The 25,459-nt window shown below is 39.8% G+C and overlaps 1 protein-coding gene across 1 annotated transcript in view; it reads left to right on the forward strand.

Annotated features, from left to right (window-relative positions):
* The window catches only part of CAMK4 (calcium/calmodulin dependent protein kinase IV), a 213,346-nt gene extending 200,699 nt beyond the window's left edge, over nucleotides 1-12,647 (forward strand). The window contains exons 9-12 of the mRNA XM_007094096.3: nucleotides 857-932; nucleotides 5,502-5,628; nucleotides 10,294-10,446; nucleotides 12,057-12,647. Of these exons, the coding sequence (XP_007094158.2) occupies nucleotides 857-932; nucleotides 5,502-5,628; nucleotides 10,294-10,446; nucleotides 12,057-12,497 (797 nt within the window). The 3' untranslated portion in view covers nucleotides 12,498-12,647. The remainder of the gene's footprint in view (nucleotides 1-856; nucleotides 933-5,501; nucleotides 5,629-10,293; nucleotides 10,447-12,056) is intronic.
* Nucleotides 12,648-25,459: the final 12,812 nt, after the last annotated feature.

Consider the following 25,459-nt stretch of genomic DNA (forward strand, 5'->3'; position numbering starts at 1 on the left):
TTTCTGCATGGATTGTAAAACTCTCACTTCTCCTTTTCTTCCTTTGTTAGGCAAACAAATAACACCTCCAATTCTTGGTGCAAGCAGTTGGACGCAGTTAACTCTCCATTTTCACAGCTCTAAGATAATAAAAACAGAAAAGATCTCCTCATTCTATACTACAGGGCCGTTTGACGGCTGAGAAGACCTTCCATTTTCACCATGGTGGGCAGGGCTAATAGGATCAGGCTCATTGTGCACGGAGAAGATCCCTTTCTCAGTTCATAATCCCAAACTGGGGACAGCTGCTCTCTGGGAACCTACGTGTAGTTGTCAGTACTAAGACATGTGCCGGGCCCCTTCTAACACCTGTTCCAACCTTCCAGCATAGAGACTTCCCAGTCCTTCCCACTGTCCGCCCAGGTCCCTGCCCTGGTCCCTGCCCTGCATGCTGTCAAATACAGGTTTGCATGGATGCCCCATGCTCCCAAGAAGGTCTAGATCTCAAGGTAGCATAACTTGCATTTTTCCCCTTATTATGCTAAATTTGTGTTCCTTTTCTACCTACAAAGCTCCCTCTGAAGTAAGGGATCTTTTATAGCAGAGATGCAGTTCTGTCTGATTCGAATGAATGTTCTGATGTAGAATATTAAAGTTAATACCTTTATTTTTATGCACCCCAAACACAGAAAGACTTTGATTTCTCCCATTAAAGTAGACATGAGGGTTTGTAGTCTCACACTGGTTTGGGGAGACAAAATTGGTTACAAAACTGTTCTGAACTTTGTGTTAATTAATTTCTTACCTGTTGCTTGTTATTGAGATGTAAATGTTAAATTTAAACTCCCATTTAACACAATATTCATTCTTTCTGCAGCACCTGAAATCCTTAGAGGCTGTGCCTATGGACCTGAGGTGGACATGTGGTCTGTGGGAATAATCACCTACATCTTGTAAGTAAAGAAAAGCAACCTCTATGTGTTCTATTTGCCTTTGCTGTAATATTTTCTAGGTACTGATAGTCCTCATAAAAAGCAAGACTACTTTTTGACTTTTGTAATTTTCTATGACATACTAAATGTAGCCAGTGATAGAATTTTCTGAAAATAAGCATTACTTTTTATTCTATAATTTCCTTAGAACCGGCACTTCTGTCCAGGACTTCTCTCTTTCTCTCTTTTTTTGTAATGTTTATTTATTTTGAGAGAGAGAGGGAGCATGAGCAGGGGAGGGGCAGAGAGAGAGGGAGAGAGGGAAAATCACAAGCAGGCTCTGCACTGTCAGCACAGAGCCCAACACTGGACTCAATCTCATGAACTGTGAACGGAAATCAAGAGTCAGACGCTTAACTGACTGAGCCACCAGGCGCCCCACTGTCCAGGACTTTTCTCGGTCCCATTTTGCGGTGCAGTGTGTAGCAGATTTGGAGAACAATTCATTATTTGATGATAGTAATGAATATGAAACTCAAGTCCATCTATTAAAAACATGCTCTTATTTTACTTATTTGCATCTCATCAAAATACAGTATTAGTATTTAGTTATTAGTTATTTAGTATTTAGTTATTAGTATTGCTTTTTAAAAAGCAAGTGACTATTTAATTTCGTAAACAATTCCAGACTGGTACATTTCTTGTCAGCAATGTTTTTAATGCAATTTGCCTATCAATTTTGTTTTCTATTTGTGTTAGGTCCTCAAGGACCTTGAGTTTAATACCCTAAACTCAGAGAAACCTTTTCTCTGGTAGAAAAAAGTTGGGCTAATCTCTTGCTCTCTGGTATCCCCAACTCCATTCCTGAGCTCCTGGCTATGAATAAACAAAGGGTTTCAGGAAATTTGCCAAAGACATGATGGAATTGCAGAGGAATATGAGGGAGGTAAGCAAGGACAGAGGAGTGTCTGGGAAGACTGCTGAAGAGAGGCTGCAGAAGAAAGGTGTCAGTGAGTTCTGGAGTTTAACTTAAGACAAGCAGATTTGGTTGCCATTTAGAAGACACTACACAGTTACTTGTTGGAACCTATACCATGCAAATCTGTAGAGATTTTGGAAGGTATGAAAGAGAGGATATTAATCGGCTCAGGCTGCCATGACAAAATACTGCAAACTGGGTGGTTTAAACAACAGAATTTTATTTCTCACAGTTTCAGAGGCTGGAAGTCTGAGATCAGAGTGCCAGGAGGTCCAGTCCTGGTGAGAGCTCTCTTCCTGACTTGCAGACACCTGTCCTCTAACTCTTTCCTCACATGGCAGAGAAAGAATGTAAGCTCTTTGGTATCTCTTCTTCTAAGGACGCAAATCACATCATGAAGTTAGCCCACCCTCATGACCACATCAAACCTTAATTACCTCCCAAAGACTCTATCTCCAAATACCATTGCACTGGGGGATTAGGACTTCAACATATGAATTTTAGGGAGACACATTTCAGTCCAGAGCAGAAAGAGGTTTGGGTATTGTTGTTGTTATTGTTGTTTTTGAATTTAATAGTGATCTTAGAAAGTGTAGTATCTGGGTAATAAGGACTAGGAAGAGGGTAACTAGGGTACCCCCAAACAAATTAGTAAACTCTATGTTCACCTGGATATATTCAGTAGTCAGTAGCCAAAACAAAAAAGTTTAATAAGCAACCCATTAAATAGCTGTCTGCTACTGTGTAACGTCAAAAGATAGTTTCAGTGTTGAATTCTTTGTGTATCCAGAATATAGTAAAGGCTTGAAAAGCATTTGGAGAGGTAGAGAAACATAGTTTTTTCTTACGAAAGTGCAAAACTGTTAGGTAATTTTTTTGCCATACTAAGTGCTTAATTCACTAAAACGAATTCCCGAGGCCACATCATGGAACTCCTTCAGCTTACATTTGAGGTCACTTTTATACTCAGGAGACAGTATTGGCTCCTGAATTAGGCAGGTGACATATCACAGTGACGTGAAATAAATAATGAATCAGATTTGCCCCTAAAGTATCAGTGTGCCCACCCAATTGCAATTTCATGCTGAAATGTGATGGGGGGGGGGTGGTGTAAGCATTAAGGTTGTATAGGAACTCAGAGATGGAGGTAGGAAGCTATATCACATTCACCCTGAGAACCTGAAATTTGGAACGAGTAAAACCCCATAATGTGGTCACTGAGCAGGGAAAACGAAGAGGGAAGAATGTGATTGTTGGAGAAACATCATAGCCCTGAAAATAATTTTAAGAGTCTGTCAAAGCCCCTTCCCCTGGTTCACTTAAGGTCATTAATTAGTAGGTGTTGCTTCAAAGTATGCAGTAGTAGCCTGTGACCACCACCACAGCCCTGCAACCAGGACAAGTTCTCCAAGACTGTGCCAGTGGACCTGTGTATCTCCTTTACTATAATTAAAAGTTCCACTGAGCTATTTTGTGCTGTGACCTTGCTATTTTCTAAGGATGACAGTAGACTAGAAATGAAGGCCATTTTGTTATTTCTCACAGAAATTCTGGTCCCTCTACCTTTTACACCTAAATCCTTTGTGCCGTCAGACAAAAGCAACTACTACAATGCTCAGGTCAGAATCAGACTCAGATAAGGCCAGAGATTTGAACTCTGTCCTGCATCTGTCCCACCCTACAGTTCTGCCCAGCAGCCTGGAGCTCCCCTGTATCAGACATTCACATGGTTGGCCTAACCCTAATGTCCTCTGCAACTTCCGTTGTCAGGATTCTCAAATATTTCCATTTCTGAAGGCTTTTTGTAGTGTGTGTGTGTGTGTGTGTGTGTGTGTGTGTGTGTGTTGTTCTGTGTCACAGTTCTTCCATTTTTGGCATTTTAGGCTGACATGACATAAACTTTTTACTTCTGTCATCAGTGCACAGATTTACAGATATGTTTGAGAAGTAAGAAAGGCATTTGAGTACTGTACCTTCTGAACTGTAATTTTTCTTTCTAGACTTCCAGAAGGGGAAACAGAAGAGTTTCCTAAACCAAGCCTGGAACGTTGGCTAATTTCTCCATGACTAACTAACAGTAGGCTATATTTTTCTAGTGTTGTGGCTGGCACTGGAGGGCCAGGCAAGGCTGAGCTGCCCCCTTGTGTGGACGTAGGCTCCCTTCTCTCCTTATGGGGGAGCAGGACTCTCAGTGCAGATGGCTGGCTGCGGTGGGAGAGGACACACTGGTCCGAGCCTCAGCACTGCCAGGCCTTTCTTGTCCTGGCTGGCTCCAGAATATTCAAAAGAGACAAAGACTCCCAATAGAACAGTCCCTGAGCAAAGGACATGACAAAATGCTTTTCCCTAGAAACCCACTGCATTAGAAAGCACTCAAACATTTCATGCTCTGCACCCTCCTGACCAGATTGAAAGAAGAATTTAAGAAAATGTTTTTTAACATGTTCATCCTTTCCCCTCCATTTTTTGTCCAGTGCAACTCATATCCTGGTAGGGACTTGTTTTTATAGTTTCCTCTTGATCCCTAGTGATTTCAGAACCTGTACCCATCCGTAAAGAGTGGAGGGTTTTTTTTTAAATTTTCTTAATATTTTTATTTTTGAGGGAGAGAGAAAGACCAAGCGCGAGCAGGGAAGGGGCATAGAGAGAGGGAGACACAGAACCCAAAGCAGGCCCCAGGCTCTGAGCTGACAGCAGAAAACCAGATGCGGGGCTCAAACTTGTGAACCACAAGATCATGACCTGAGCCGAAGTCAGATGCTTAACCGACTGAGCCACCCAGCTGCCCCTACAGTGGAGGCTTTTGGTGGTCTCTTTTCAGCAACTCACTTTTCCTCTCTCTCTTTAGGATGTTGGAGATGATTTTCTATTTCTTTCCCCCCACTTTTCCCGTTCACTTGTATGCTGACCCCCTAGTGGAAAGTGAAGGTGAATGTAGGTCTTCCAGAGATACAGAAGTGAGGGTCACACACAGGGCTGAGGGAGCACCAGCCCATTCATCTCTGTTGGCCCCATGTGTTCACTCTGTCAGGTTTTAAAGGGTCGTTTCCTGACAATAGTCTTAGCTCCTGTCTTTGTTCATCCTGACATCCAAACTGGTGTGGGATGGAAATCTAGTATACTTTACTCATTTCTATGGTGGAATTCAGCGAATAGAGCTGAGGAAAAATGACTGAAAAATCTTTTCTGTCTACCTCTTAATCTGTTTAATCTCAAAATCCTAATTCTTCCACTTTGTAATAAATTGGAACTTCTAATCAGTCCATCTTCTCAATTCCTGCTGAAAAGAAATCCTCAGAAAATCATTAGCATAGTGCCTGTAATAGTGTTAACAATTATTGTTATTGTTTTGTGTCAGAGTTATTGATGTTATTATAAACTCTTTGTAGAAATTCTGAATCGGCTTTGTACCTATTCTTACTTCCAGAGAGCATGATGTGTATTTACACAGCAAAAGTGAATTATAACGAGGCAGTTCCACACTCGTGCTGAGTAGACTGGTGTTCTTAATGGGAAGCTGTGAAAAGGACAATTCTGAATTACCACAAAAATTTGATGAAATGTATTTAGGCATTTAAAGACATTTTATTCCCTATCTTTTGTCCTTCTAGACTTTGTGGATTTGAACCATTCTATGATGAAAGAGGTGATCAGTTCATGTTCAGGAGAATTCTGAATTGTGAATACTACTTTATCTCCCCCTGGTGGGATGAAGTATCTCTAAATGCCAAGGACTTGGTAAGTGTGATCAAAACAAAACGAAGAACAATCCTCGTATTCATTTTTAATTAGTTAATGGGCAGTGTCATTTTTTAAAATTTGCCCCTCTTAATATCTTATTTCTTTATAATTGTATTTTTTATAAAACATATAAAAGGCACACTAATGCATTTTCCTTGTAGATAATGAAAAACAGATATGCCTGACTCATCACCAGCTGAATTATCACAAACTAAAAGTCACTACAGTATTAATTAGTGAGTTTTTACCATCTAGTCAAGGTAAAAACTTGCCTGTGAAGCCAGCTGTTCTGGGTGAATTCAAATATAATTTACACAGAATAATTCCATTTTAACCTGGCTTGCCTAGATTACCTAGATTTGATTATATTTCAAATAAGCATTGCATCTTGAGAGGTTCAAACTTATTAAAATATCCCAGTAGTAACACAAGTCCCATCATGCATCACTGGCATCATAAACAAGTTACACTCTACTGATAATTCATTTTGTTTGGTTTTTTGTTTGTTTTACTTGGGATCTCACTTAAGCTCATATTAAAGTTTGTGTGTATATCGTCACCGGAGATGGCCCACCTATTCTAAAATGAAGGAGATACTAGCATGGGATGAAAGCAGTAACCATCAATGGCTAGAGAAAAACCACCCAGAAATAACTAAAAGCTAACTTTTGAACCACAGAAGGATAGCTCTCCAAGGGATCTTCTAAGATCTTCTAACATTCAAGTCATCAAATGTTTCCCTCCTTTTAAAGATGAGGGTGCTAAAGCCCAGAGAGGTGAACTGACTGTCCAAGGTCACACAGCTCCCCAGCGGAACAAATGATCCAGGTTTCCAGCCAATGCTCTTTTCCCTCCAAACTTTTTCTCCTTCCCATCCATGTTCTTTCGTGGAACAAACCCCCTATAGACCATGACTTTTCAGTGCAGTCAGGCAGAGAGACAGTGTGTGCAATGTGTGGAGGCATCATCCCGACTCCTGGCTCAAGCCAGGCCCCACACGCCTGAACACTTCTTGAATCCATCCGCTTCTCCCCACTCCACCACCACTGCCCCTACCAGGCCTGTCCTCTCCTGTGACCACTGCCACAACCCCCCTGTGGCCTTCCCACCTCCTCCATGCCCTTTTCAGGTAAGCTCTCCAAGCAGGATCCTGAGGAAGGGCCTAGTAAATAAATCAATTCTGTCACTCTCCTGCTTTGAGGCCCTTAGGAGAAAATCCAAAATCTGTAATGAGATCTACACAGCACCGCCTGGCCGGGAACCTGTCACCCTGCCCATGCCACCCATTTCACAGACTGTCCTCTGGTCTGTCTTCACACCAGGGTATCAGACTAACAGCCCCTCGTCAGGGTAGCTCAGCGTGTGGGCCGTTACTCTTTCCTCTGCTTTGTAACGTTCTTCCTCCTATCTTCCAGCCTCTTCCTCCATACTGCCTCTCTCTCACACGTGTGCACATACACACACGTGCACACACACCTCTCACATGGGTAACTCTTCATGTCAAGCCGCAGTTGCCATTTGACTCCCTTGGGGTAGCTTTGCCGCCCCCCCACCTCCCGCTTCAGCAGTCCCTCCTTCCCACACCTGCCTTGTTCCTTCCGCCACTATTATTCCTTTGCCTCCAACTCACGCTTTCATGATGGTTGTTAGTTATATTTACTTGTGGAAAGGTCTTCCTTAATTGGACTGCAAGTTCTGGGAGAGGTCGAGGCATGTGTGCCCAGGTCTTAGTACCACATGGGCATGTAGTGCAGACTCAGTAAATGTGTACTGAATGAAACAATGGATCAGGAAATAGACCATAGATTTTTAAAGTCTGACACACCTGAAGTGCCCCCTTTTTAAAGTGCCCCCTTTCTTACAACCTACAGGTGTGACCTTGGGCTTGTTATCTAATCTCTCTAGTTTTCTTTTCTGGGATGATACAGTACCTTTGTCTAGATTTTGTGAGACTTAAGGATATATAATGCATGTTAACTAACTACCGTCAACTAACTCCATAACAGTTCCTTTACTTTCTTTTCATCTCTAATGAAAATTAAGTGGATAAGAGCATTAGCTGTGATATTCCTTCGTTCGGCTACTTTTTTTAAGTTTATTTATTTTGAAAGACAGGGTGAGTGGGGGAGGGGAAGAGAAAGGAGAGAGAGAATCCCAAGCAGGCTCCACACTGTCTGGGCAGAGCCAGATGTGGGGCTCAAACCCACAAAACTGCGAGATCATGAACCTGAGCCAAAACCTAGAGCTGGATGCTCAACCAATTGAGCCACCCAGGCACTCCTCAGCTAATTTTTCCTTAATTAATTTATTTTACTTTGAGAGAGAGAGAGAGAGAGAGAGAGAGCACACGTGCACAAGTGGGGGAGGGGCAGAGAGAGAGAATCCCAAGCAGGCTCCACATTGTCAGCGCAGAGCCTGATGCAGGGCTTGAACTCATGGATCGTGAGATCATGACCTGAGCTGACATCAAGAGTTGGATGCTTAACTGACTGAGCCACCCAGGCACCTCCATCCAGCTAAGTCTTACCTTTGAGCTAATAAATTTATGAAACTTCAGAACTAACAGAGTCCTTGAGTACCACAGCTGTGTACTTACCAGAAGAACCTGCATCTGTTCTGATAACAGCAGGGGAACAGTGCCAACACATGGTGGAGTCAGGTTGTGAGGGGAGCTGTCGGATCAAGGCAAGGCTTTGGGTTTGAATCTTGGCAGGATCACCGGGTCTCTCTGACCTTCAGCAAGTTTAACAATTCAGTGCATCAGTATCTTCAGATGTAAAGATTAATGCTGACATGTGGAATTTGGGGGAACATTCTGAATTTCAGTAAATTCTTTGTATTTTCATGAGGATGAGGATGGTAATGATGAGGAGGAGGAAAAGGACCATTGAAAAATGGGAGGGAAATAATATTGTGAATTGTTGCTAAGGATTAGGTGCCATTTACATAAAATTATTAGGACATGTATCCCACAGGTTATAGGGGGACTGCAATCAGATTTTTACTTCCTTCTGCACATTCATTTTCCTTAACCACCTGTGCCTCCCACCACCTCCTCTCAGAGTTTTAGCCCAGACAACCTCACATCTCTACCCTCTACAAATTTTGTCTCTTACCCCAAACACACACTTCTTTGCAAATTTTACAGAAAAGAAGTAAAAGGAGAACCAGGTATGTGTTCTTCATTTGAGTTGCTGCCTGATTTGTGTTAGCCTGTGTTCAGTTCTTCTTACCTTATCAGAGTTAGGAAGACCTTAGGCCTACGACACCAAAAGCCCCTCATTTGCCACATGCGCAGACTGAAGGCCAGGGGAGTTGACGGACTGCCACGGAGGCGCTGTGGTAGAGTAGCCACAAAATGAGCTCTGAGGTAAGACAGACCTGAGTTTGCACACAGCCTCCACCAATTACAAGTTGTCCGACCTTAGGTAAGGCACTACATCTTTCTGAGCTTCCTCTCATCCCTCATTTATGAATTGGAGCTAATAGTTCCAAGTTGATAAGGTCATGGAAAGAATTATATGAATTTTGAAACATTTTTATATGCACATAAGAGTGTATTTACAAAGGAATGAAGGTGGAAATGAGATCATATAAGAAAAGGGCCTAGGAGAATGTCCACAGGGACTCAGTTAGTATGTGGGTCTTTGTCTAGGGTCACAAAAGTAGGTAAGAGATGTAACTGGGCTTGAACATGCCTCCTAACTCCAAATAGTCTCTGCCTCATTCCAGGTCACCCCTTCTGAGCCCAGGGCCAGAGATTATTTTGGTTGTTGATCTCCCTGGCAGTTTATTATCTGCTCATCCTCAGGGGTCAACCTCCAGAATGGTCTGCCATGGGTTGAATTCAGTCCTTTAAACAAATCATGCCCCCAAACCACTGACACCTTTGCTTTGATTCTAAATAGGCTTTTACTCCAGCACTTGGCTTATTCCTTCAAAACCCTGAAGGTATTAGAAAGAATGAACTTTATCAGAGTCATGGGATAAGAGTAAGGACTATGGTACTGTCCCTTTGATGCCATTTAATCCCCATAGAAAACATGATGGATGCACGATGATACTATCTCCACTGAGATACAACAAATTCTGAATTCTTTTTTTTTTTAACGTTTTTATTTATTTTTGAGACAGAGAGAGATAGAGCATGAACAGGGGAGGGTCAGAGACAAAGGGAGACACAGAATCTGAAACAGGCTCCAGGCTCTGAGCTGTCAGCACAGAGCCCGACACGGGGCTCAAACCCACAAACTGCGAGATCGTGACCTGAGCTGAAGTCGGACACTTAGCCGACTGAGTCACCCAGGCTCCCCAACAAGTTCTGAATTCTAAGTGGTATGAAGTACAGCCTAGAATTATTCAGATGCTGGTTCTCCTTCAGACAGCTTCCAGTCCACAGGCAAGCCAGGACCTGTTTCTTTAACCTCCCTTGGAAAACTGTCTGCAAGTTTAGGCTCTTAGCTGGTACACACCACTGTCTTCTCAGACCCCCTCAGCCGCTGCTACCTGAAGCTATCAGTACAGTGACTACTGACGGCTTAAAAGCTTTTTTTTTTTTAAATGTCTATTTCATGGTATTGCTAGGAAAATAGAAGTTCACAAGCTGAGGGGCAAGCCATAAAAAAATCTCCCTAAGAAATCTATGGTTCTTTATCATTTCAGGTTAGAAAATTAATTGTTTTGGATCCTAAGAAACGGCTGACTACTTTCCAAGCTCTCCAGCACCCATGGGTCACAGGCAAAGCAGCTAATTTTGTACACATGGATACTGCTCAAAAGAAGCTCCAAGAATTCAATGCCCGACGCAAGCTTAAGGTAAGATTTGTAGATTTGTTTTGTTCTGTTAAAAAAAAAAATCTCTCTCTTAGCTTGAACTATTAAAGATAATTCCACTATTCTTCATCTAATTATATTATTTATCTCCTATGGTACCAGGGAAAATCCTGCTTTGAAATCCCAACAATGTAAAGCCACTGACAGTCATGTTATTCTCTCTTAAGAATTCATTATTGGGGCACCTGGGTGGCTCAGTCGGTTAAGTGTACAACTTCAGCTCAGGTCATGATCTCGCAGTCCATGAGTTCAAGCCCTGTGTCGGGCTCTTTGCTGATAGCTCAGAGCCTGGAGCCTGCTTCAGATTCTGTGTCTCCCTCTTTCTCTGTCCCTTCCCCACTCATGCTCTCACTCTCTCTCTCTGTCTCTCTCTCTCTCTCTCCCCCCCCCCCCAGAAATAAATAAGCATTAAAAATTTTTAAAAGAATTCATTATTAATAAAGGGAAATGTGTTATATGTTGAGATTTACTCACCAAACACATTATCACTGCTACTCATATAATTGTGACTGAACTGCTTAAACAGCATTGCTCAGGAAACTGGTACTTATTCAGAAAGTTTTCTTTCTGAATATGTGAAAATTGGGAAACTTTTAAAAACTATAATGTAGTGTAGATAAATTACAATACTTGGTAAAAATTAAAATACAATTAACCTTTGAACAATCCTGGGTTTAGGGGCACCAAACTCCTCAACACAGTTGATCTACCTATAACTTTTGGCTCCCCCAAAACTTAATCACTAATAGCCTACTGTTGACTGGTAGCCTTAGAGATAACAGTCAATTAATGCATAGTTTTTATGTTCAATGTTTTATGTACTGTATTCTTACAATAATACCTAATTTTTTTCTTAACATTTCGGGTATTTCTAGGCTACATACTTCATCTGTGAGTTTTTTCAAATTGTTGAAAATCTCCAAAAAACTTTTCAATGCATCTATTGAAAAAAATCTGCATGTAAATGGACCCTTGCAATTCAAACGCATGTTGTTCACGTGTCAACTGTAATTCATGTGATACAGAAAACTGTCCAAAATATATCTTTTTATAGAATATACATAGAAGATATATTAGATGCTTTTCTCTTACATAATGGTGTTTAGGACTGACTGTATATCCAGAGAATTTCAGAGAACAGCTGAAGGTCAAAAATAACGTTCAATTCAGCCATCACTTACAGGCTGATAAAGACTAAATGAACCTTAAGGGCTCTGTGGTCAAATTGATCTGAAATACTATGGATTAAATAACTTTGACTGAACCCAGGACTTCTCAAACAAACCTAACCATGGAATTCTTTTGTCACATAATACTAGTGTTCCATGAAACAAATACTTTAGGAAACAAAGTCCAAAATATTTGAAAATAGGTTATCCATGGGCAAACATATTTACTCAAGCTTTCACTGGTCCAGATGATTAAATACTCTAGCTTGGGATTAAAGATATTTTTCTGTTTATGCTCCAAACAAGTTTTCATTCAACCATCTTGGAATAATAAATATGTCTGGAACATGCAAAGCTGAGATGGAGCTCTGATTGGGGATTTTAAGTGCAGGTGACACCTGACACTTCTCTGTTTCTAATCAGGCAGCAGTGAAGGCCGTGGTGGCCTCCTCCCGGCTGGGAAGCGCCAGCAGCAGCCACAGCAACATCCAAGAGAGCCAGAAGGCCGGCCATGCACCTTCTTCGATTCAGGATGGCAGTGAAGATGTTAAAGCTATTTCAGAAGGAGAGGAAGTTCAAGGAAGTGGGGCCCCAGTGGCAGTTGAGCGGGCAGAGGCTGAGCTGATGAAGGTACAGGCTGTAGAAGAAGTTAAAGATGCTGATATAAGTGCTGCCAAGGCCACCAGTGTGGTGCCCAAAGCACTAGAAGATGGGACAAAGGTGGCTGACCCAGAAATCGAGGAGGGCCTAGTAGAGGAGAAGCTGAAGACCTCGGAGGAAGCAGCAGCCTCCAAACAAGAGCAAGAAAACCCGGCTGTGGTATTTGGAGCTCAGCAGAATGATGTGATCCTGCCAGAGTACTGATTTGGCTTCTTTCCAGTCGGGAGGCCAAATGCGGGCACTTTGTATGTTTTGTCCTTCAGCAAGGAAGATGTGGAAGCATGATCTGCATTATAGTGATTCTGTTTTTTGAGGTGCAAAAAAAAATACATATATATCAGTTGGTAATCCTAACTTCATGCATGTGACTGCTTTATGAAAAAATAGTGTCTTCTGTGGTATGTAATGGATACCTAATGCTGATGAGTTAAATTTGAAATTTTGAGTAAACAACATACATTTTAAAAACATACATTTTCAGGGACCAGTAGCATACATTTGAAGTAACTTGTAACACATTGTTTTTGCTTTGAAAACCTAGCCATCATACATCCTTTGGATTTCTTCACAAGGCAGTAATTCCTTTGGACTGTTGCTCAATATTAGGTAATGCTATAAGACATGTTCCCATGGCATTCACATTATACTTTTCAGTGTGTTCAAACTGTTTACAAGGAGATGGTTATAGGGTGCAGTTTTATGGTACATATAAAAAATCCCACTTACAATGGTAAGAAGTTGAAGCATACTTAAGGGCCATGAAACAAAATGCCCTTAAAGCTTGTGTAGCAAATGCTTTCTAATTTTGTCCTTATTTATGCACACTATATTACTAATAACCAAAAATGTTCTATCACAAAATCCTGCCATTTTACAATCCTGGAGAAAGTATTTTACAGACCTCTGCTGAGAGATATATCCCTTCCTTCCCATGCTAATACAGTTTCTTTCTCATGGACAACTTAAGGTAGGCTAAAGAAACTGAGGGAAGAGAAGGAGCTAAGGCCTAGACCTAAACTAACAAAGGTTGACTGCTTGTCATTTTCAGATACAATTGGATTTATTCATGAGTTTGTACAACTTTAAAGACCGTGACATTTTTATGAATAAACTCTGTATTTACCGAGTTTCAAATATTCAGAAAAATCTACCCCACAGGCTGGTGCCAAAATATCTGAATAGAGTGAGAATAATATTCCATTATAAGATCATCCACTTTACTAGAGTAAGGAAACTTTTGTTTATGAAAGTCCTTTTTCCCTTCAGTTGATGATGAACTAGATACATTGCTTATGAACTAAAGATATTTCAGAAAATCTGGTATATCTTTTTCTCATACTTGGAATAGAAGTGCCCACATCTTACAATGTAGTTTTTTAGTTTCCATGCCAAGAAATTTAGGACAGTGCAACATTTTATTTGCCTTAAAAAACAAAAACAAAAACAAAAAGAAACAAAGAAAAAGCACTGATTTCAAATCAGACTCACAAGAAGCTATAACATTAGACCTAATACTTCATTATGATTTTTTTTCAAAATATTTTTCTTTGATTTTTCATATGAACACTTTTCCCTTATAGAAACCACACCTAAATTCCAAGTACCTCATATTTCTTTCTAGTTTGAGATGAAGTGAACATTTTTATCAAATTATGCATCACAAATAGGTTTCCTCAGTTTTAAAAAAGGATTATTTTCAGAGACCAAAATATGGACAGTAAAAATGACTGTCACATAAAAATCTTCACCGAAAAAAGATCTTAAATTCTTTGGGCTCTTCCTCAAAACTGTCAAATTGGAAAATGAAATTAAATCTCTGGTTCCTGCGGGCTCCTGGACCTTGGTAGATATTCTGCTTTCCAAGTGCAAACCTTCCTTTACTACTGTTCTCATAAGAAGAAAAGGTAGGACTTCTCGTCATCCGTGGTTTAAGGGCCTGATGGGTCACCGACATGGACAGAGGAAAAAGCCCTTAAAAAGCACATCATCTGGGCTCAGAAGATTATTTTTTGTTTTTAGCTAGTTGAGAGTACTTATTTTCTCCCGTTTCTTTCCTTCCTTCTTTATTCTCTCAGAATTTCCAGGTTAGTAATTATAAAGGGCTCACTCTTTTTAATCTTTAAGAATGCCTTCTTCACTAAGCATTAACATTTCCATTTAAGAAGATCAATTGCCCGGTGAGCTTTTCCTAATGAGACTTAACAGGCAGATAGGGTCGTTGTCCCATATACTGGAAAAGGAAAGAAGAGAGGGAAATGGATCTTACTGGACAGTGGCATTGTTGGAACATCATTAGGCGTTGCCCTTCCGGGCCCCGTCCACCCCCACAGTGTTCCGAGGGAGGGCAGTCATTCTCTGATCCATCACTCAGGCTGACTGTGCTGCCTGTGGCCTGTGTTAACAGGAGCTCCAGCAGTAGCGGATGCGAAAGGCCAGTGTGTGTTTAAGAATTTACCCATTTAAATGAGTACCCATGCCTTTTCCTTGGTGAGTACTTGAGCACCTGAGGGTGATTTCCTCTATTTTTTTTTTTAACCTGTAAATTGCACTTTCTAAAGATTAACGGGAGTTTTAAATTTTCACTGTAAAAGATGAAGTCCTGATGATGCCAAAATAGTGACTAACTTTGTCATTTCAATGCAAAAACAAGTCAGACTTTCACAAAAATTGGTCATTTCAGCCAAAGGATTCAATCTAAGATTTAACAGAAATACAATCTGTTAGGATAATTAGATTAACCATTTTGAAAGAACAACAAACATTTATCTTCTTTATTTAAAAGAGATCTGTTATCTATCTCAAAGATTAACTTAGCTAGGGGCGCCTGGGTGGCTTAGTCCATTAAGCATCTGACTTCAGCTCAGGTCATGATCTCATGTTCATGAGTTCTAGCCCCACGTTGGACTCTGTGCTGACAGCTGAGAGCCTGGAGCCTGTTTTGAATTCTGTGTCTCCCTCTCTTTCTGCCCCTCCCCTGCTCATGCTCTCTCTCTCTCAAAAGTAAACATTAAAAAAAACAACAACAACCCCACAAAGATTACTTAGCTAAATAATGGTAGACTGTTGTAGAGAGAGCCTTAATTTGACAAACTCTTTCATAATGTTACCTTTAATTAAGACAATATAGTCACAAAGCAAAAACATTAAGGTTATTTTAGCACAGAACAATAAATTCTGTTTTGCATTTTAGAGCTGACAGTTAATACATTATTGATTTTTGTTTCTCAAATAAGTTCAGATACATAGCATGAACTAGACTATTTTACCATGAAGAATTATGGTAATTATTATTTCTCACATTTAAAAAGTCTAGTCAGAATCCCACTGGGTTTTTCAGGCTGTAAGAGCTCATTTGCCCCACAAATACATAAATAAGGGAGAAATTAGAATAACATGGTTGTAGAAGTTATCATCTAGAACAAGTGCTATAATCCCAATGTATAATCAATATGAAAAATTATTGAGATATTTTGAATTTATTATTTTTATATTAAGTTTTAAAAATCAGGAGTATATATATATATGTTATACCTTTAGGACATCAAGTGCTCAATAGCCACACATGACTAGTGGCTAATGTTTTGGAACAAAACTGTTCCAGAGCGCACTTCTAAAGCAAAAATGACACATGAATTTCTATGCTTAGATTTGAGCTGCCTCAGTTTTCCATACTGATGAGTTGGTAGGAGGCCAAAAAGAAAATGTTTCCGAAATGTCACAGACCGAAATAAGTAAAAACTCTATTGGCCACATCTGCTTAATCATGTACTTCAAAGGAAGATTTCCCATCACGACTTTTAGAGAACAATGCCTTCCTGGGCATTGCAAAATTGTCTGTTTGCCACAGTCCCTCTAATCCCTCTCTGGGCCCTAGAATCTTGACTTCAGGCTCGAGTCTCCTGAGTACTGCCATAACATCAACAGTATTCTTGTGTATGAAACCATGTGTCCCCACTCAGGAGGGACTACACACAGACCCTTAATAGGATTTTTTAAGGCTGGACTGAGGTGGGCATCATTTTGTTACAGGCAATATTTCCTTCTACAAATCACCTGAACATACTAAATTCATGTGATGAAGATCGTTTGGGGAGGGTGAGGATATCATCCCAGTAACCCCCAAAATAAGAATGACCGTTGGCTGGATCTTTTTAGATTTCCTCAGAACTGTTCAATCAACACTGCCATTATACATGGATTCAAAGACTTAGAATTTTCTTATATACTGCTATTTTAGAATAATCCTCAAAGTTCTATAGCCATGTTGAGTGGCAAACTTAAAAAAGAAAGGAATAGTTTGCCTATTACTGTGACCTCAATTACATAGTATTTAAAACATATTTTGTAATTTAGAATATCTAGCAACCCCTATTTCCAGTTTCACATGCAAGGTAACTGTTGGTGGATTGCCTACAGACCGAAGATTTAGAGAGAGCCATTTTGTTTCATAATTCAGTTTTTATTTCACAGAAGCATCTGGTTGCATTTCAAATTAGAAAAAAAAAAAAGTAAATGCCAGAAAAGGCAAAGAGTAAAATTACTAAGCCATTTATTCTGTTTTAGGATTGTTCTTGCAAAGCAAATGCAAAAACAAACAAACAAAAACCAGAAAGAAAGAAAGAAAGAAAGAACAGAAAAACAAAAGTCAACGAAGTGAATCAGCACTCGGTTTTTCTGGATGAAGGTTAACTCCACGAAAAATTGAAATAAATATACCGAGCAGAGTCAATTACATAATTACAATGCCATTATGTAATTTATTGTCATTGTGGAGTATAGACTGGTTATGTAGGTCTGCTTTAGATGGTGCAAAGTTTCCAGACATAATAGGATTTGTAATATCCTTACAATCACTGTCTCTTAGGTCATATTCCAATTTCCTCAATGTTCATCGCAGATATGTTCCCGATTAGGGTCGTTGCTAATATTTGAGCATTTACTAGTTAAATACTGCTTAATGGCTAGACTGTGTGTCGCCCGTGATTTTTAAAAACATTATGTGCATGCAATTGCAATATTAATATTACAATATTCATAACTACATGATGAATAGAAATGTACCCAATAATTTTCTATACATTTTTTTCAAAGTCCTTTTCTCCCCTTGGCACAACTCAGGGTGAGTTTCTGGTTCCTTGACAAATAAGGGGGAAAAAAGACGACTGGAGAGAGATCAGCTACCCACCATGGTTACCAAGTTCATCATTTCCTCTTTCTACATTCTGATCTACTAAGGGCCAGTTTTTGTCATTATTACTCCTTTCAGATATCACCTGAGATCAGATAATGTAATCTCAGCTCACAAAGCCCAACCATTTATATACTTACCTTGGAGAGCAATAACAAACTTGACTAATTTATGTTGGCTTGTTTAAAATTCCAATTTTCATAAATGCTTGTGATATACTCTAGAGGATTTGATTGCATGATTTTAACTTCCTTCAAGACTCAGCCTTTTCCCTGTTACCTGGCCCAGAGGTCCACCTAGGGCAAGATGGAAGCCTTGAATGAGAGCGGACCATCTGACTCCTTCACAGGAATCAGACATTGCTCAGAAGACACTAGGCATCTGACCTGGCTGAGCTCAAATGAGCCAGATGGAAGGAAATCTCTTCCCATGCTCTGACTGAAACTGATGCTGTTTGAATACTGGTATATTGCTATTATTCAGTATGAAAAAATGGGATTCCACGAGTCAGTTACTCTTCCCTGTGTCTTGGTTTGCTACCACTTGTCCCAAATCAATGTTTTGCTTCATCCTTCTGGCCATCAGGCTGCCCTCTAGGCTTGTGAGATCTGCTAAAACCCTGGAAGGAGTATCCCAGACTGGTTGGAGAAATGTGGGGCCCTTGGTGGCCCACAATTTAGTTTGAAACTCTAAGCAGCAATGCTAAGACTACAAAATCATGCTTGTTATTAATAGTTGTTTTCAGCACATTTTGAAGATTGACCTGGAAAACCCATGGATACGGAATATTTATATCTGTGTAATTTTTGTTGTGACTCATTGTTAAAAATGACATATTTAATCTTCAGTCAGTTAAAATACTATTTTCCATTTAAAATACTATTTTGGGGTATTCAAATACAATAGGCTTCACATTAGAATTTTTGAAAGCTATTGTTTTTCCCTAAGTGCTCTCACTCTGATAATCAGTTGTAGAAACCTTTCTTTGTCCTTTCCTTGTTACATGTATAGTAGTTAATCTGGTTTGTAAAAGATACAAGTAAGTATGACTATAAATTGAAAACTGTCATCTTATAGCTGCTCCCTGTTAACCTGACCTATTTTATCGTCTATCATGCAGCGACTTACATTAGCATAGAGTACAAATAACATATTCACGAGTTATGATTTTGTTTACATTTTTATTGTCCAGGTTCTTACGTTAGAAGTTCCCAAGGTGTTTCGATTCGTACATCCTTAGTCTCAGTATTATTTTCATGGTCTTCCCAAAGCCAAAAGAATTATCTAACATGTCCATTTATTAAGTATTTAGGTCCAAACAACATAATAGTAGTATTGCATTCCCTATCTGATAGATGTTGCTGTGTTTCCCTTGAAAATTTAAAATTTCTTGTGAGTTCACTGAGTGGGAACAGCAGACAGGGGTTTAAAAAGGTTCAAGTAATTCCTTATGCCCAATGAACTAAGCGTATCAGGCAAAAGATATTATTAGTAGTAAATGAGTTAGAAGCTAATGTTTATACTTTCTTATTTGAATATCGATGATCATTCTTTTATCTATGGTCTTTATGATATACACATAAAACTTATATGTGCATTTTTTAAAAAAGCAATTTCCACATAATAGCCCAAGGAAATAAATTTAAATTTCCAAAGAATAATTTTCAGGAATCAGGCAAACTATGGTTCACAGACCAAATCCACCAGAAGCCTGTTTTTATAAATAAAGTTTTTATTGGAACATGACCATGCTCATTTATTTACATATTGTCTGGTTGCTTTCATGCTACTAGAACAGAGTTGAGAAGTTTCAACAGAGAGAACTGGATAGCCCAGCAAAGCGTAACATGTCTATCTGGCTCTCTACAGAAAAAAAACCTGATGACCCTGGCCTATCATGGCACCCATGCTTTTTTGCGAACATCTGAGAGATTTCCATGACTTTCCTCTACTTCACGTAAGGCTCTAATTCCCAGAGGAAGCTAGGAGAGCTTTGTCTCACAACAGAGCAGATTGTCTCACAACAATAATTGTGCTGTCTGTACAACTTAACACTGAAGTATCCCTACAGAACTAAAAATTCCAAATGGCATCATTCCTGAAAAAAATTAATTTAGAATATGAATTGGCTTTGTTCAGAGAGGAATTAAAAAAGATTTCTAGCATTTTGAGCATGTTTTAGAAATTTGATCCTTATATTTAAAATCACGTAAATGATATCTTACACTGATACTTGCTCACATTTAAGTCGGTCTTCAGCTGTTACTTCAGTAAACTAAGAAGTAACAGAGCCTTTGGTTTTGAATCCTTCAGAATATTCTTAAGTAATTTATAACAACTGGGTTTTCATTCAACCAGTTTTAGTAAATAATATGCTTTATTATGTGGCTTTCTATGACAACAACTTGCTCACCAATAGCTCGCTGACAGGCAAACAGCCATTTCTTTTATGTAAGGAAACTACTTTCCAATCCCCATGTTTTTCTGAGGATATTCTGAGAGATAGTTCATTTCTTTCAAAAGAGAGGGCCTTGAATAAATGCTTGCTTTTACTTTTCTTACATATTTAGAAATCCAAGAAGGGCCCTTCTCTTAGTCTATTTCTGTCACAGAGAAATGATTCATTTCACAATATCTGCCTTAAGGGAAGCAGGTAACCCAGATACTGAGAAATGTAGGTATGCGTGACCTTTGTTGACTTTGAACATCTGTCGCCAAAGGTTACAAATGAGATATTGAGTAGAAGACCTATTATCAGCCTATTATTAGGAATATCCAAACTTCTATCATGATTCTAACTAAATACTATACTGCTTTCTTTAAAGCGCTGCAGTAATTAATCATATGATGTGCCGCTGGGATACACTGGACTCAGGAGAAAAGAGATCACTTGCCTGCCACTTCCTCACGGCTCATGTGCAAGACGGAGACTCTACTGGACAGGAGAGGCAAGACATAAAGATTAGGATTTCACACTCCCACCTCCCCATTTTTATTGATTGGTCAGAGCTTGAAGGCAGTTGTTAATAGACTTAAAATCATGTTTCTACATTTCTCTCAATAATTGGGTCACCTGCTTCCCTTGGAAATGAATAGACCAAAGTCAATAGCTAATTTTCCCCTCAGAACCATAAATTAGTAGTACTAGTTTAGGGGATATTAGGCCTGTATCACAAGCTCACTTTAAGGAAATGATTTGCCAATTTTGAAGCTTCCCAGTAGGCCATATCAGACACCCATTTTCTCAGTAAACTTTCACTGAGAAACAGTTACGTACAGTGAAGGAGTCAGAGATGAATTAAGCCCAGTGCTATATCCTCTGAGAATGAACTTTTCAGTTGGAGAGAAAAAAAACGTGTGTATACACGGCCTGTGCCAAATCTAAGCGAGGGATTAAGTCCTCTAGGGATGGCAAGAAGGAAAAGCTCCCGTCTGCCTAGAATGATGATTGAGGAAAGCATGGGAACCTAGGTTGGATTTGAAGGTTGGGGACAATCTTTGCAAGGAGGAAGGAGGAAGGGGCCAGGTCTGGCTGAGAAATCTACAGAGTGGAAAAATTCCAGGCAAAGTGGTGAAGGGGCAATACCGGTATGAAAGGCCAAACTCTGCAGGGAAGTGTCACTAAGTCTGCAGAAAGAGGCTTGGATCTTGTGCAAAATTTAATTAGAACTTCTCACTCCTTTCTTATTCTGGATAGATAAGTGTGCAGCATTTCCTCAGAGCATCTAGCCCTCTGTGATCTCCTACATGGAGATTGATCGGCTAATTTGGTGCATCCCTAAGTAGAATAAAAAAATCACCCAACACATCGAAGACGTTTTTTTCAAGTCACTAGTTGAAGCAAAGCCTCTGTCACTAAAAGCAAAAACCGTGCTGGCTAGGTCTCCACTAACAAAGCAGAGTAGACAATGATGGTGATTTCTGAGAAAGCTTTGCAAAACTCCAGTATCGGAATAACTCTGTGGCTAGCAAATTGCCTAACTACTCACCAAAGTTTTGCCAGTAGAGGCCCACGTCAAGGTTCCTTCTGCCATAGTAACCTTCACCTTTAAATGATCAGACCCAAAAGGGCGATCCCCACAGAGATAGAATCACACCTTAAAGTTTAGACTTCGAGATGACTTGTATAAAAAAGCTTAGTCCCAGACAACAAAATGTGAAATTTTCAGAACTGCTTTCCTCAAACATCAGGCTGGTCCTGGCAAGGCCTTTCTTCTACCTCTCCCTCCCTTTTGCCTCTTTACACACCCTTCTATAAATCCCTTTTTATATCACTCATTGCAGGCAACATTTTACATCCATCTTCAAGAAACTTACTTTTAAATGTTTACCAACTAGAGTTAGACTACAGTATATACACTTTTAGTAGCCTTGCCCACTTTGCTGTCTCAGATAATGTCTGTGAGTAGTGAATGGCTGCATTACTTCTCAGGACAAATGAAATGACAAAGGATGGGACAAAGAAGGGACAAAGGTAGACTGTCATCTGAGTGATAGAAAAGAAGCAAAGACAGATACTGTGGGTATACAGGAAATACAATTTAGCAGTCATTGAGAAAGGAATACTTCCTACTAGGGTTTTCAGGCTTGTGACATGAGCTGGTAGGTCTTTTTTAGTTTGACCTAGAGGAAAAATTTGTATTCCTGGGTTGTTGAACGTTTGCTAGACTAAAGGGACATAAACTCAGAGCAGCATGGAAGATTAGGTTCATGGAATACTGTTACATACAGGAAAACTACATCTCCAATAGACTGCCAGCCATTAGCCAAAAACAGGTGCATGTAGGATCTGGGGGACAAAGAAAAAGTATAAATATTTCAGTTTACACAGCCAAGATCACAGGCTATCTTCCCAATGTCTGACTGAAAAGTACTGAAAAAGGAGCTGTGAAGATTTCATTTCTAATCTGTCAAAATGGTGCTATTGACTCCTTCATACAGAGATATATTATAATATTTTTTAGGTAAACATGTAAGCTGACCTAGGCCATAATGTAAATACAGAAGATGTTTGTAGAGAATTCATCCAAATCATGCCCATTTGCTTTTGATTGAGCTGCTCTATTCTTCAATGGCAGTGACTGACCGGAGTCCCTGCTTCCCACAGATGGGACACAGAGTCCTTGGCTGTCTCAGCTGCCCCGAACCTGGGGCAGACAACATGACAGCCATAGACAGCTGTTGCTTCTTGGACTCAGGTTGGATAGCCTGATTAAATGACTAAACATGCTCATTTTTTGGTGTTTCCTGGGAACATAAAAGAAGAACGTGTGACATGTGGCAAAATGGATGTTGGTAGACTATTGAAATTGACCTCAGTGAGGGCCAATGTTACTTTGTGTTAGTACACCCGGATGTGTCAGAGCATGCCAAAAGAAGCATATACCTTACTGCTGCGAAATCTGTAAAGCGATTTGCATGTACAGTATGATAATAAATCATCTAAGAGCCCGCCAAAAGTTTGCATTCTGTGATTTGAAATGTTACAATTCATGAGTGACACATGGACATTTTCCTTACATCTGACATAGGGAGTTGAATTATTTTCCCTTTCTCCCAGATAAAATTACACTGAGTTTCCTATCATTTTTAAACACTATACAGGGATGTCATGAAAGTCATAAAGTTATTAAAAATTAAAAAGGGACCTAACTAATCATTTAATCCAAGAAGCTCATTTTATTAAAGAGAAGTGACACCTAGGGAGGTAAATCTGAGGTCAAGTTGGTGGCTAGGACGAGAACAGATCTGGGTTGTCCACCTCCTGGCTCAGTGCTCCCGCCGCTGGGAAGTCAATTCACTGGATAAAAGTTAAATTCAGTACTTCATAGAAAAAATGATTTTCCATTATGAAAATTTGAAAATACAGAAAAGGAGAAAATTACAATAACACATTCCAAAGACAGACACTATTGGTTTTACTCTTTACTTTTTTCTCACAGACTTGTAATCATATCGTAGCTTTTTTGTACCAGCCTATCACTATAGCACAACCATTTCTACATAGGCTTCACAAACATTTATGAGAGATGCATAATAATCCAATCTCAATTCTTTCTTTTCTCGGTAATACTAAAAGTCTTTTCAGTGTTTGGGGAAATCTATCCTAAGGAAATAATCCTAATGTGGAATTGCTGGGCCACATGATGTTCAGTGGTTACTTCATCATGGTGCTTTCAAACCTCCAGGACCTGAGAATGAGAGGCAGACACTGCACTTTCTCTCTTAAGAAGCTGATTGTTAACAGCATGAATTGTAAAAAGAGCTGAAAGCCTTGAGCTTGGCCAGTCAGTGGGCGAGCATTTGTGTGAGATTATCTGTGGGGAAGGGAATCACGTGACAGTGGGGCTAACTCTCAGAATTGCAGCTTGCTACTACCATTGGGTCCAAAATGCTTTGTGGCAAAGACACACTTACCCCGAACAGTGACTTCTCAATGGTGGGAAATGCTAGAGAAAAATAACCTCTCCCATCTGCAAGTCCATTTCCAACCATATGAACACATTTTTATTTCAACCTAGTTTTGCACAACCTCTGGACTACTTCCTTTCATAAAAAATCAGCTGCCTTGTACTTAAGGGCTGTCACTAAATCAAAACCTAAATAGGAAGGTAAAGCTCCTGAAAAAAAATACTATCCAAATAATGACTAAAAAGCCTAGTTTAGCACTTTTACACTATGCTTCCAACATTATTTTTACTAGCACACCACACCCCCCTAATTACCTGTGCAGCTGATAACACAGGTAGCACGGATCCATCCACCCTCCAACTCCTGGGATACATTTGCAGGTCATGTGTTCCGGCAATTTTCTGTCATCTCATAGCTACAGAAGGCTTCATCCATAGTGGAACCTTTGCTCCAGGGGAATAGAATAAGATAATTCTCTTATGGGGAATAGAATAACACCTATTATATATTCTGAAAATATTACGGTGTAATAGAAACAGGTCATTCTTGTTGACACCAGCCATTAACAATCTACAGATGGGGTGCCTGGGTGGCTCAGGCAGGTAAGCATCCGACTTCAGCTCAGGTCATGATCTGAGTTCGTGATTTTGGGCTCCGCATCAGGCTCTGTGCTGACAGCTCCGAGCCTGGAGCCTGCTTTGGATTCTGTATCTCCCTCTCTCTCTGCCCCTCCCCTGTTTGCACTATGTCTCTCTCTCTCAAAAATAAATAAGCATTAAAAAAAATTAACCTACAGAAGCAGCTCCATTGCTTCTAAGAATAGCTATGTAGTGTCTATCATGTAAAAGAGGCCCAGTAAGTTTTTCATGAAGTGAATGACTACTTTGCTATTTTCATTTCTATTTTGGTAGTCTTATCATTTTCCTACTGACATTTGAAAGAGCCTTATACACACTTTCCAGAGCTGATCCACTAAGAGATGCTATGGTTGGCTATCCAAAGAGTCATTCATCACCATCCCTCTCTTCAAGAGGCTGGAAATTCTTATGCTTGCCTCCCTAACCATCCTTACAGCCGGGGGTGGGGGGGGGGGGTCATGTGGCAGAGACTACTGAAGAAGAGAGCTAGTGGAGGCTTCTGGGAAAGCGTTTGCTTCCCTGATAGAAGAGACCAGTGCATGTTGCCATGCCTTCCCCTGCTTCTTGACTTGAATGCACATGTAATTTTCAGGGCTAGTCAGTCACCTTATCATTATGAGAGAAAGATAAAAACTGTAGAAACTCTGGCCCTGACATCTTTGAGCTGATAAACCCTAAATTACCTATATCCAGATTTTTTAGTAAATGAGAAAAAATACTGTTTGTTGAAACCATGTCATAGTGATTATTTTCTAGTGCATACTGCCCACAATACCCATAATACTTTGTGGTAACATAGATCAAGGGTCCGTGTCATCACTTCACTTCTGGATTTCTTCAACTTCAAATGAAATTATGACAATTCCTAGCCAAGTTAACACAGTTATTTAAATGTGGGTACAACAAACCCTGTGTATATGTTACTGAAA

Source organism: Panthera tigris, chromosome A1 (genome assembly GCF_018350195.1).
Source record: "Panthera tigris isolate Pti1 chromosome A1, P.tigris_Pti1_mat1.1, whole genome shotgun sequence".
NCBI lineage: Eukaryota > Metazoa > Chordata > Mammalia > Carnivora > Felidae > Panthera > Panthera tigris.